The sequence below is a fragment of the Temnothorax longispinosus genome, chromosome 1 (assembly GCF_030848805.1).
Source record: "Temnothorax longispinosus isolate EJ_2023e chromosome 1, Tlon_JGU_v1, whole genome shotgun sequence".
NCBI classification, from domain to species: domain Eukaryota; kingdom Metazoa; phylum Arthropoda; class Insecta; order Hymenoptera; family Formicidae; genus Temnothorax; species Temnothorax longispinosus.
The window spans coordinates 7,782,094-7,796,448 of NC_092358.1; the positions used below are offsets into that span (position 1 = coordinate 7,782,094).

Below are 14,355 nucleotides of genomic sequence, written 5' to 3' on the forward strand. Positions count from 1 at the left end.
TACGAGGGCACACATTATAGAACTTTTCAAGATGGATTCCGATCAATACTTTCGTTTTCCTTAGAAAATCTTAGAAATCTAGGAAATAATTAAACGATTCCGATCGGAATTCATTCCAAAATGTTCCATGATACGTGCCGAGCCGATATCTCGTGGCGCCCGCTATCTATCCGTGACATGGGTGGAGGGGACAAGCACTCTAAGAAAGAATCACGTATTACATACATGTAACACATACGTATGTGGCTCCTTCTTAGGTGCCCCCTCCATATATTTTACGGATTAGCCGGGGCGCCTGGGGCTCGAATCTATTTCCTTTTTGCAGCAGCTACGTTCATAATCATTTGTTCATTCGTATTTGTTTCTCGCATTATCTCGACGTAGACGGAAGACGTTGAATTTGAAGTACCTGGGATACTTATTGATTTGACAAAGGAATAAAGGAAATCGATTGCCACATCCGTACACGCATTAGTCTAATAACTGCTTCATCTGGACGGTGTTTGAAAATTATGGAAGCATGTCATTAGAGAAATTTAGTATGTTAAGTTTAATTGATCAAGATTCAGCGAAAAAGCAAATACGTAAAATGGAAGAGAAGCAAGTAAGTTCTCAACAGTTCTTTTCTCAACTTCGTTGACTACATGTTTTAAGGACGTTATTAGAAAAGACATAAGACATTGTATAACGAATCAATCTTGACATTTTCTCAACGAAAATAGTCTTCTCCTCCTATTTGTCAATTCACATTCAACTCTTTTATTCCGATTGGTTATAATAAAAAAAATATATAAGGTGTCTCAAAAATCTCTATTTTAAGTTAAATTCGATTTCAAATGGCTCTTATCTATACATGATTTATAAGCCTTATTACATATTAGAATATTTGTTTGAAATTCAATCTATTTTATAAACCCTGCAACCGTACATGTGGGTCGTTTGCGTTCTCGGCATTTCGACTATGTAGTATTTTTCAGAGGTTCAACGATTAAATTAACAATTGCAAAATTAATTTTATAATATTATTATTATTTAAATTTATAGTTAAGATCTTAAGGAACGCCTATGAGTTTTTTCAGAATTTTTGGTAAAGTTTTAGGTTGTTTAATATATCGCCGCGAACGCAATCGTTTTCATATATCGTTAATGGGGGACGAATAAGAGTGTACGGTTACAGGGTTAAAAAGCAAGAAACTTGAGGATATTTTGATGTTCGTCTTTCTCATTATTCATAAGTAAATTAATTATTTTCAGATTTTTGATAAAGAAGTTGAGAATATCTCTACCGATGATCGAGGATACACCGAAAAAGGAGCAGACAGTATCTCCACCATTTTTACCTTCGGATACCAAGAGCTATATTGTCAAACATATATTGAATCGATATACTTGAACCTATATTGATCAATTTATACATTTTTCTAAGATCAAAAATATGATAACGTTTCCGTCGTTTTCAGAAATAGGTCAATGCGAGGTTCTAATGAGTATTTCACGTCAAGATAGTTCGCAGATAAATGCAATAAAATGTTATATACTTACTATATAATTCATTTGGTGGTTCATGTACATACCACTAACTATAATGTATGCGTCGAGACAATACTATGATGTGCCGTTGTCATCAAACTTTATTTCAGGTCATATGTCTAATATGACATTGTTAATTGAGTTCTCAGAGAGGTTTTTGTTTAATCGAACAGGTGCGCTTATAGTACATTGCAAGTTTGAAATTTTTCATAATCTGATAAATAAAACCATACGTATGAATTTACTGCCTTCGACAGAAGTTTCAAAAGACGTGATATGTTCTGAAGATTCAACTTTTGATGAGTTTCGGTCTAGAGATGAGGACTCAATCAAATTTATAGTAGGAAAAGAACAATATGTTCTATCAAGAAAATTGTTGTGTGACTCCTACAGTGTTACTTTAAATATATCTGCAAATATAAGGAAAATGTAAAAGATATTATGACGAATGAATTAGTAACGAATAATCAGATACAAAATTTTAAGCAGATTTTAATATACATTTTAACTGGCTCAATAGAACAATGTGATTATAATATGTTTAAAGATATATTAATAGCAGCTCATACGTATGATGTACCAACTTTAAAATTAATGCTTTCCGCCCGCTATGCCGGGTGGAAAGTATCAATTTTCTTCCTTAGAGAGGAAAGTAAGCCCTGACGTGAAAGGGGCCACTCTCGCCTCTTTTGCCTCTCTCTAGGCATGGAAGTCGAACTTTCCGTAAAGGTATTGTGAAGAATATCGTGCCGAAGGCTCGGGCGGCAAACTTCACACTCGTTTGAAAAACCTTACTTTCGCCCCTTGGTGCACAATATACTATTATCTTCTCACAACTTTTATCCAACTCCAAATATTAATATTAACAACACGCTGTGAGATACACCTGCTATTTTAGAGAATAAGAATTGTAAAACTTTCATTATATCATTTTGCACTACAAAGCAATTAATCATTCTTAACTTGTAATTTGCTAATCGAATAAGAGAATAGCTTTGTGATCTATTCAGTAAATTTATTAATTGTAGCTTACAACATTTTTGACCACAGAATGTACTCCTTATCTTATAATAAAAGTTCTATTATCTAACGTGATCTTTTGCAGTACGTACATTATAAATTATAACGCATTTTGGATGAATACGCATAATGTAAGCTTGCGCAATCAAAAAAACATACTTCATAAATAAATTTTTACATATAATAATCCTTTCCAAGTTTTTCAATAAGAAACGCGTTAAATATTATAATAGGTAAAGCGTTTAATGGAGCGACTACAGGAAATTTGTAATAAATTGAAAGATGAGAACGAGATCAATATTATGAAAGAATATGGAAACAGCGTGAAACGTTATACAGTTTTAATTATAAGTAAGATAACACATGTTAATATAAAGCTAAATAAATTAATTATAAGAAATATTAAACGACCAAATAAACATAACTATTTAAACATTATTATTTTTTATACTTACACTAAATATAATCGACATATTTCTAAAATGTAAAGATATAATTTAAAAATGATTTTAAAAAGTCAAAGAATATTTTTACTATACGGAATATAAGTATACACGTTTCATTTTAAAACGTAAGAATTTTTTGCAGTTATCATTTGCATAAAATATCATATAGCAAAATTTATATAGTAATTTTTTTCAAATGTTCTTACAATTAGTGTTTAGCATGTGCTGTTTATTTATCGTTATTTTATTGCCAATTTTGACGCCAGTTCTTGATATTGCTTTGCATATAAATGGATTTCAGCCAGGTCGAGTACTACTACATTTCATGACTGAATATTTTATCGATCAAGAAAAATATTTCTACATAATTTTGTTGCATTCAAATGCAGTCATATGTATAGGAGCAACTACAGTGACAGCAACAGGGACATTACTCAGAGGATATCTCATACACGCTTACGGATGTTTAAAATTGCCAGGTACGTAAAAAACAAAATCTACGAAAAAATACAAAAGTTATATAGTTGAAAATAAGAAGACTTATTTTGCATCAAATGCCTCCGTACAAACAAATTACGGAGAACTATGTATTTATAGCCTAAAATTAATTTATAGTTATCGTATCGAGCAAGCGATGAAAATGCTCGATGACGATAAAAATGCTCTGCAAAAATATCAGTACAAGAAACGACATTATGATTTACAAGAAAATAATTTGTGCCGTTGACATTCAACGCAAAGCTTTAAAGTTGGTGTTTATACATGATATTATTTACATAGTACCTATTTGTCATAATATTTTACTTTTTTAAGGGGCTACATCCACCTAGAGGCCCAAAAAATAGGTCGAAATTCAGATTTTTTTTTTTTTCAGAAACTATATTAGTGGGAATGAAACGAACTCTGTTTGTACTTAAAGATACATGTTTTAAGAACTTTAAAAAAAGTTTTTATTAAAAAATTTTCAAACACAAAAAAGTTATGGCCGCCGGCAGATGATGAGTTCTTTTTCGACACGTTCGGCGGTGGACATCAGATCTGGAAAACCGCTCGATGGATCGTTTTGAAATTTACACACAATACGCTGAGAAACATTTAGAGGTCGTTGACGATCGCAGATTTTTAAAATCGATTTTTTAAACAAAATGGCAACGAAATGAAACTCAGGTATAAACAATTTGTGAGAAAATGTCGTCATTTTTACGTAATTATTAAAAAATAAAGATCGATTTTAAAAATCTGCGATCGTCAACGACCTCTAAATGTTTCTCAGCGTATTGTGTGTAAATTTCAAAACAATCCATCGAGCGGTTTTCCAGAACTGATGTCCACCGCCGAACGTGTCGAAAAAAAACTCATCATTTGCCGGCGGCCATAACTTTTTTGTTTGAAAATTTTTTAATAAAAATTTTTTTTAAAGCTCTTAAAACATGTATCTTTAAGTACAAACAGAGTTCGTTTCATTCCCACTAATAGTTTCTGAAAAAAAAAATATCTGAATTTTGACCTATTATTCGGGTCTCTAGGTGGATGTAGCCCCTTAAGGAATTCTCAATTTTTATTATCCAGCTTTAAGGGATCCTTCTTCTTCTTAATAGCGATTAATGTAATTTCTTTGAGTCTCAATCTTTTTACAGTGAGTTTTCTCTCACATTTTTAAACATATTAATCAATGACTTCTGTAAATTATCTCATAATATTTCAATACTTTGCAGATAAAGAATAATATAATCAATAATTACAAAAGTAATTGAAAAAAGTGTTAAATTATCTTTAGTCAATCAAAATTTTTGAGAAAAGAGAAATAATTATGGATATTATTTTTTGTATTATTTATTTGTAATTTTATAATAACCTATTTTTGCATATAAAATAAATAATTATTAAATATAACTAGAACTTTGATCATAATCGTGATATTTCAGATTTTTCAGTGTGTCTCGCTCGGAAACAAAGAGGGATTCGTATTTCGTCTTTTGTGATTGTGTCGGTCATTCTTTTGTACATGTTTTTAAGGACGTTCTCTCGTCCTTATGCTAGAGAAAATCTATTTTCTTTAGATTTTCTTAAAAACTATGAATATACGTTAATTTGGGTGTGCTTTATGCGTGGTATAAATTTCAGTACCTCTTTCGATATAAAAAATAAAGATACTGAGCCTAAAAGTAAAAAAAAAAAAAAAAATTTATTTTTTTTTAGTTTCGGCATTTTTTCCTTACAGAACTCGACGAGAGGAGAGCAACGTATATTCACAGTTTCAAGAAAATCTAAAGAAAATCGATTTTCTCTAGTATAAGGACGAGAGAACGTCCTTAAGCTAACTATACCGGACAAGAAGTCATGGATCACAATAACGACATATATATATTGCAGCGTAAGAAATTGTTTTATATAATGTCCATTTAATTGTATATCATTAATTGTATTGTACATATTCGAGTAGTAAAATCAAATATTAATAATTAGTATAATTATACAAATATTGGAATTATTATAATAATTATCTTCCTCAATTATTTGAGAGGAAGGGAAGAGAAATCTTAATTAATTGACTTTTCATTGGTCGATTTATCAAAACAATTATATTTGACAACATCTCAATGCGCGACGTCTCAATCCTAAATTTCGCATAGGATACGTACAATTTCTCTCTCTCTCTCTCTCTCTCTCTCTCTCTCTCTGCAATTAAAACTGACGATAATTAAAATATCAGCAAGTACTTAGGCATTATATAGTTGATCATTTTGTCAGTAAACGAAATTCTTTTCATTTGTTGTCATCATTTTATAGATACAAATGTTCGATGGTATGTAGTTCCCGTGCACACACAAAAGTTGATACTCTTTATATTACGAAGAAGCAGCAAAGCCTTTGCTTTAAATGTCGGCCAAATATTCGTGGCATCTTTAGAATGTTTCGCCACGGTAATAATCATTAGATTCATACAGTATCTTAAAAATGACTATTCACTCTTCCACTGATAATGTAAAAAGACATATTTCATTACAGTTATTAAAAGCATCGATGTCTTATTTCACCTTTATGTATTCTATGCAATAATAATATCAAGGTATACCTACTATCTACACGGAAAAAAAATGGTTACTTCAATTAAACGTCCACGTCACGGGCTGTCACAAGCATAAGTAGTTAATTCAACTGGACATTATTAAACCAAATATTTAAATTATTAAAACAATTATCTGATGTTTTTTATTCATTAATATTGATGTTGCATCAATCAATTTTATCTCAATAACACTGATGCTGTTGATACAAAAAGTGATGCTGTTGATACATCATTTTTTTTCCGTGTAATAAAAATCGATTATAAATTTTTATAATTTACAGAATAAAATGTGATTTAAATAAAGCTTGCACAAATTAAATTTGTTAAGGTAATTGATTTTTTCTTAGATAATATTCTTTGTAATATTGTTTGCGCGAGAGAAAATCGTTAGTTAAATAAAAATATCGGGGTACTTTAAATTATAAAAATTACAGAATGTAAAAATGACAACGTTATGTATATACAATATAAATTTGTCATTATTCAAGTTTTGTTTAATTACTTTTACGAAATAAGTTTCTTTTTGTAAATACAATAAAATTTTGGATAATTTAACTATTAAATTACATCGAAATTTGTCATTAGAGTTTTATTCTCATATATAAAACGTAAACATTATTTAATTTCGAATACTATTTAATATTATATATGTTCAATATCTATTTATTTCATATAGATGAAAGAGTTTCCCCACAAATTAATCCATATTTGCACGATAAATAACTTGAGAACAATATATGTAAAAAAATGTAGAGAAAATATTGATTACTATCTGCGGGGGGTGGCAAAAGTTTACATTTATAAAATTATAACTTTGTTCACAAGTAGTGTTACAGAAATAATACCAAGAGACACGGTAGTGTCTCGCGCCAAGTATAGCGCAGCGAGATCGCTCCGTGTATCTTTACTCGAGCCCGAGAGTTGCGAGTACCCGAGATTATCGGATCCTAATAACGGCTAAATCGATTAAGTTCTAAGTAAGCTCAATCGATAGCTTGGGTTCGATTTACATAAGGAGAAAGTGTTTTTATTTTTTTTTCTACGTATCCTACGAACGGAGATATTGCGATATGAAGTCCGAAATGTAAATATAAAATATATCGTACAGATACAAGGTATGACACATATGAATGTAAGATTTTGGGAAATAAAATTTAGAAAACACACAAACGTACACAAAATAGAGATATTTTCACTGAAACATTTCATGATATTTACCAACAATTCATATTTGATAATCATTACGTCGAGGTATCGAGCTAAAATCCTTCTTCAAAAATTAAACGTCACTTAAGACAGTAGCACACACCAGAAAAAAGAACGTTAAAATAAAATATATTACGCTGGAAGGGGTCGAACCCCACTTGCACAGTCAACTGTCGCACAAGTCCCTCAACAAAACACTTGCTGATGGAAACATCTATTACTTTATTGTGACATAAAAATCGATCATTTAACTATACATCCTTTCTAGAATAAAAATGTAAATGGTCAAATATATTGATCTCACGGCGGTGTTTCGTTCACTGTGCACTACATGTCAATAAAATTAGGCAACTCAGCTGAATATTTAAATAAAAAAAGAAACAAAACTATAGAATATTCAATCGGCAAACAAAAGTAAGAAAACGCCATTTAGGAAATACAAATATACTCGAATCAAAGATATTTTCAAGAAGGAATTATATGTAACATTTATCAGCAATATACATTGACAACCGTTACGTCGACATTTCAAGTGCAAGTTGTACATACCATTGCGAAGAAATAACCGTAACTCAAGACACAGCACGCACTAGAATGAGGAACGTTACGGTATAACGCGCTGCAATGGAAGGGGTAGAAACGCATCTGCGCAGTCCGCTGTCACGTACGCTGTCACGCAACCCTCTTCACGAAGTATTTCTTTATGGGAAATAAACATCTGTTATTATTATTACGTTGCTGCCGTATTCAAATCAATCGATTGCACCACACACACTCCTCTTTTAAAAAAAAGGGTGCAAATAGCCAGTAAAAATTGTTTTGTAAGGTACTTTGATCACACGGTGGTATATCGTCATATTTTTTCAGAGAATTCATAAGTATTTACCTATGAGAAATAAACATCTGTTCTATTATCTTATGTCGCTTAATCACCGACTTATTTACAGATAAAATTGTTAAATTGCGCGTGTTCCGATCTCTGTAATATTTTGTTACATTTTCGTTAAATTAGATAATTTACGTTAGAATTTGAGCTAGAGTATGAATAAAAATGGAGCAATAAAATATGCAACTGATAAAAAGAAAAAATAAGCGAACTGGCCTCTCCGGTGTCATACACACATCTGCTTGCTCGTGGAGAAATGATCTGTATCGACTCTTTACATATTAGCCTCAATCGGTTTCTATTACTCACAGTTGGTCTGTGGCCTTATCAAAGGTCTAAACTTGTTCAACTCCAGTTCACATTGCTTTTTAGTGTTTTGACGACTTTTATCCTAGGTCAAGTATGTTAATAATTTTAATTATATAATAACAAGATAAAAAATATATATATATCTAACGTTATTTTCAGCAATCTTTTATTTTGCGTTTTAGTATATCAAAATCATAAGACCGTCACAATATTAAATATATTGATATTGATTTTATAACATGTGTTTGTTATTACATAAAAAAAAATTTAATTTGCTTAATATATATTGCAGTTAAATAGCTTTCTCATGTTAAATTATGGTACATTGTAAAACAATTAAAGACTTAGAGCCTTTCTCTGGTTGTATAAGAAAATAGATAATAATATTTCAGTGTAAAATTATATAAAAAAATTTCTTTGCAGTTTGCAACATTTCTGACATCACAATGTACTCCAGATCTCCTCATTAATGTTCTTGCATCTGCATTATTTTACATTACCTTTGCAATTAAATATAGTTCATTTAGTATTAACGTTGAAGTCGTAAGTAAAACATACTGGATGACAATTGGAAAGTTCGTGAAACTAAATCGTAAAATTTCATTTTATGATAAGCAGAAAGCAGAAAATAAATTAAACGCTACAGAAAGAGAGCAGTTTTTTTAGACTAGAGTTTTTTGTACCAGCATGTAGTGTAAAAGAAAAGTTATATATAAATTTGTAAAAATTAATATTATAAAAAAGGGTCAACAATACAGTTTATAGCATAACTCAATAATCAGTTCAAGATGGCTACTGAACTGACATAATAATTGAGGCGTTTTTCAAAACTTTAAAAATTTACATATGCTATCTAACATTAATAAGTGAAACTGTGCTTTTGAAGAATCCTGGGGATATTTCTTTCATGAAAGTATCCATGTCGATATTTCCTAAATACACATGTTATATTATTGAGTTATGCAATTAACCAAATTTTTATTTGTTTTATAGATTTTATTTTTACATGTATATAAACAGATATTCTTTTCACGCAATATGCAGATAATGATTATGAAATTCTTCTGCAGTGTAACATGTTTAATTTATTTCATTTTGTTGATTAATTACATAAATATTAGATATTCAGCTTCAATAATTTCTCGAGTATCATGCGGTATATTATATGTATATTGTATTCATATGTGTATTATTTTTGGGAAACAAGTTGTATTGTATAAAAAGATCAATTCTTCGGAAATATTTCCGAAAAAAGGTTTTTTTATAGAATACAAACAAAAAAATTTTTTGAAATATGATTAAGAGAAATAGTATGCAATATTGACAGATAAAGTGTTTGCTGGAGCAACTGCAGGATACTTGTAACGAGTTAACTGACGAAAATGAAATCAATATCATAAAACAGTATGCTATCTATGCAAAACGTTACACGATTACGTTTACATGTAAGACAACTGCATTAGATTTACTTTGAACGCGAATTATTATATTTCGAATATTGTATTTAGAAAATTAAACGCGCGGCGAGTTTATAATAAATTTCTTATCGAAATAATTGATCCTTAAACATTTTTCAGTGCTTGTTATATTTATCGCAATTATTTTAATTTTATACCCAATTTGGTCGCGCGTTTTTTACACCTTACTGTCTATAAATGAAACTCACGCACGTATTTCGCCGCTGCTTGTGACAGAATACTTTGTCGATAAAAGATACTTCTACTTGATATATTTCCATACAAATGCAGCCTTTTTTATTGGGTTAATTGCAATGATAGCAACAGGAACAATGTTCATAGTTTACTTACAACATGCATGTGGAATGTTTCGAATTACCTGGTAAGGGAATAAATATAAAAACAAATATAAAAGATCTATCAAATTGGAAAAACAGAAAGGCCATTTAATGATGCCAAAAGAATCATTTGCAGTTATCGTATCGCACGTACAATGACACTCGAAATTCTACGAAAAAACAGCTTGCAAAACGAATACTTGATATACAAGGGATTAATTTGTGCAGTGGATATGCATCGCAAAGCTATGAAGTTAGTATATATTTAATAAGCAATATGAATTATATATATTAGGGTGATTAAAAAAAACCTTCTTTTTTTATTTTTCGCGACGCACCCCACAATATCAAAGCTTACCTAAAAAAAGAATTTTCCTCAAAATTTGAGCAAAATCGAACAAGTTTTAAAGGTCGCTACCAGCGATTTTCAATATTTTCGATTATAAAAATTTGTTCTTTTCAAATGTTCAAAATTGCATAACTTAGGGAGTTTTAATGATAGAATCATGAAATTTTCAGGGAATCTTCGTCAATTAATGTAGTTTATGAATATCGTGTTAGAAAATTTATTTTCGGAAACAATTTTTTTACGTTTCTTTTGTTTATAATGAAAAAATAATCGTCTAAGTATAACAAATAGGCGCCAGCGATCTGGGACATGGTTTTGACTTTAAATTACATCTAGGTAATCCAAAAATACATTTAAATAAATCAAATGCTTGAACATCGGTGAATTTGTTGCTGAAAATTTGTTTAAACAACAAATTCAAGAAACCACGTTACCCGCGTAATGTAGAAATAACGCATGTCCATAATTTTTATTTAGGTGTTTGTATTGCATTCCAATTTTTGTTGTCAAATTTAAGTTGATAGAATTATAAATTATCCAAATGCTACATATTGTATAAGTACTTATTGTTCTTTGAAAATAAAATTATTATGACAAATTACAAAAGAAGTAGCATTGTTATTAATCTATCCATTTTACAAATATGAGTCGCAGTAAAAAAACAATTGCAATTCGTAAAATTGAATGGTGTTATTGTATTAGGCAGAAAAGAAGTTGATGTTGGAACCAAAAATTATTGAATATGTAGCATTTGGATAATTTATAATTCTATCTACTTAATTTATCAACTCGCTTCGCTCGTGCGACCATCACACTCATTTGAGCTCGACCACTCTTCTTCCCACGAGTTGGTCATACTATTTTTCCTAACAAGAGCGTGAAACAGGCCGTTTTTCGCGCTTGTTTTACAATTTCATTTCTCCACAGTTAAGAAATGGCTCCATTTCTCGACGCTTACGTCATCGATGCGAAATGGATCGTTTTGCTCACTCAAAACAAGCGCGAAAAGCGGCTCATTTTACGCTCGCGTTAGGAAAGTTCTTTTTTTAGGTAAGGTTTGATATTTTGGGGTGCGTCGCGAAAAATAAAAAAAAAGGTTTTTTTTTAATTACCCTAATATATATATATATATATATATATATATATATATATATATATATATATATATATAAAATAATAATAATTAGGATATGAAATACGCGCATATAATAATATTTTTATTTAAAGATTTTCTAACTCGACAATATCTAGATTTAAAATAATGTTCGCTCTTTCGATAATGACCGGTGTAATGTGCGGAAGTCTTAATATTTTTCTGGTAAATACTGCCTTTGTTTTATTATATATACTCATAAATAAAAGTAATAAGATTAGTTACTACTAAATGTTTATTTAGACAATTCTAATTAATTGTTATTTTTTTATAATATTGATTTAATTTTTATGACAATTATTACAATATCGATGTATTTTAGATTTTTCAGATGACATCCTTTAAATGTGATATTGAAGAACTCTTATTACGATTAATATTTATGATGTATCTCTTGACTTACATGTTTGTAGGCAACTATATTGCGCAAAAAATTATGGATCATAATAATAACGTTTTTGTCACCGTGTAAGGGATTATTTTATGCGTTACAATTATATTATATGAATATCCGTACAACAAATATTCACATATTCGTTATATGGATCACTGTAATAACAAATACATTTAATATACTCGTAGTTTAAGAAAGGTATAATGAAACTGTTTGCAAACACAGATTTTATTTATATTTCTTAATTATTAATTAATCATCACGTAGGTACAATGTTCAGTGGTACGTAGCTCCGTTGCAAATACAAAAAATGATACTGTTTCTCTTGCAAAGAGGTACCAAGTCGTTCACTATGAATATTGCTGGATTGTTTGTGGGATCATTAGAAGGTGCTGCTACGGTAAGAAGAATATCTTTCAAAATAGTGTTGAATGTAAAATATATTTTATAGATAGATAAAAATAAAAAGTTATGTGTTATTATAGTTACTGAGCACGGCAATATCGTATTTCACCGTTCTTCATTCGATGCAGAATTAATGTAAAGCAAATCAATTGATATAGTGTAGTGGAATAATGATAGTGAAGAAACTAATTAGCACACTAAAACAAATTACATACTATAATCTAAAAAGTTGTATTGACTGATAATCTCGATAAAATTGTAAGAACTCTTAATTTTAAGAAAATATGAAAGTGTTTAAAGCAATAATGTGTTTACAGTAAATTAGCAATAATATATTAATAATTGATATATCGATATACCTGTATATCGCACTATAAAAGAAAAACAATGTCACAACTCAGAAATTCACAATTTTCGGGAGAGAGGAAAAACAAATAATTCAACTTGTTTTTTAATTGTGAGACAACTAAGGGCCAAAGCACATATGACAGTCGTATCGTGGACGTAAGTAACGCACAAGCTTTGACGTATCCTGATTTGTCAGGTCGAGGACTACGACTGTCGTATATCGCTACGCCATGTTATGTGCTTTGGCTCTTAAAACGCAATTGCAATTATGACATTTTGTTATAATGAACTTATACTGTCTTTTTAAAAACGTCTGCTGTGATTCACTTGTCAATTCACTTATTACACTATTCGTCGAATCGTAATAAAACGACACTTCTGCTCCCGTGTAGCGAATTTTGCATATAGATTTGTAACATTATTATAGCATGTATAGAGAACACCTTTTACGCATACTTTTTATGGCATACTTAACTCAAAATCGAAATTTTTTGAGTTGTGTATTCTGCTTGGAGTGCGATATGTAATACTAAGCGATTACCATTTCTCTAAATGGTTTAATATAACTTAATTATGAGAGCACGCATCATGCAACGAAGAGACATGTTATTGCGTTACTGAAAATTGGCGAAATGCTTGTGCGGTTCTCTGTCAGGGAATACGCAAGTAGAGGAGACCGCCGGGGCGAAGTCGGTCCCGGGGCGGAGTCGTTTTTGCAATTATTTCGAAATCTGTATGTTGTGTAAACTCGCCATTAATACTGTAAGCGCGGCTTATGGTGCCCACGTGACCAACAAAGTTTAATGAGGTTACGTGCCACGTTGTGATTCTTATCGAAACAAACGTGTTTTTGCAGGTCAAAAGTAAAATTTCTTCCGCGTCGAAAGTTTGTAATATCTTAAGTATTATTGTCTCTCCGAATCTCAAAGTAAGTGATCCTAAAGAGTAATGCATGCTGAACACGAATCCAGTGCAGTTTTTTTATTTTTTCATTGATTTCTATTATTTTATAAAGCGACCAAACCTAAAACTTGTGTTCGGGGCGAAGTCGTTTCCAAGCCAAAACGAAGTCAAAAAAACTAAATAATATGTGCTGCGTATATGCTCGGAGATAATACAAAACAGAGCTAATGAAAAACAGTGCATTTCGTGCAGGCGTAAGGCACACAACGAGTGCGTGCGCTCGTCAGACTCTGTTTTTACATGCTTTAACTGTTAGCGAAAAAAAAAATTAATTCTCTTGAAATTATTTTTCGCTTTCCATTTTTCTACTAAAAAACAATGAATAAAGTGTATTCTATTATTTTTTATGATCAAAATTATGTATCTTTATTTAAAATCCAGTCCGAGAATGAAGACACAGAAATCGGAAACCCCTTTATTATTAACAATTTTTCTAATTTTATTACATTCTTTTTTTTTAGTTCTTCCTACCCTTATTTCA

The 14,355-nt window shown here is 30.4% G+C and overlaps 1 protein-coding gene and 1 pseudogene across 1 annotated transcript; both read left to right on the forward strand.

Annotated features, from left to right (window-relative positions):
* Positions 1–520: 520 nt before the first annotated feature.
* LOC139812725 (uncharacterized) lies at positions 521–3,808 on the forward strand (annotated as a pseudogene).
* Positions 3,809–8,337: 4,529 nt separating this feature from the next.
* On the forward strand, positions 8,338–12,891 carry LOC139807912 (uncharacterized). The gene is made up of 9 exons (XM_071769415.1): positions 8,338–8,558; positions 8,891–9,010; positions 9,795–9,912; positions 10,045–10,306; positions 10,399–10,515; positions 11,839–11,929; positions 12,087–12,232; positions 12,426–12,558; positions 12,644–12,891. Exons 1-9 carry the CDS (start codon positions 8,415–8,417, stop codon positions 12,695–12,697), a joined length of 1,185 nt encoding a protein of 394 aa, XP_071625516.1. The 5' UTR covers positions 8,338–8,414; the 3' UTR covers positions 12,698–12,891.
* The last annotated feature ends 1,464 nt before the right edge of the window (positions 12,892–14,355 follow it).

Bases quoted from the DNA above. Each gene is read 5' to 3' on its own strand.
- LOC139807912 (XM_071769415.1), top strand. From the start codon at position 8,415: ATGATCTGTATCGACTCTTTACATATTAGCCTCAATCGGTTTCTATTA. The intron at 8,559-8,890 runs GTATGTTAATAA...ATTTCTTTGCAG, and splicing joins CGACTTTTATCCTAGGTCAA to TTTGCAACATTTCTGACATC. The intron at 12,559-12,643 runs GTAAGAAGAATA...GTGTTATTATAG, and splicing joins CATTAGAAGGTGCTGCTACG to TTACTGAGCACGGCAATATC.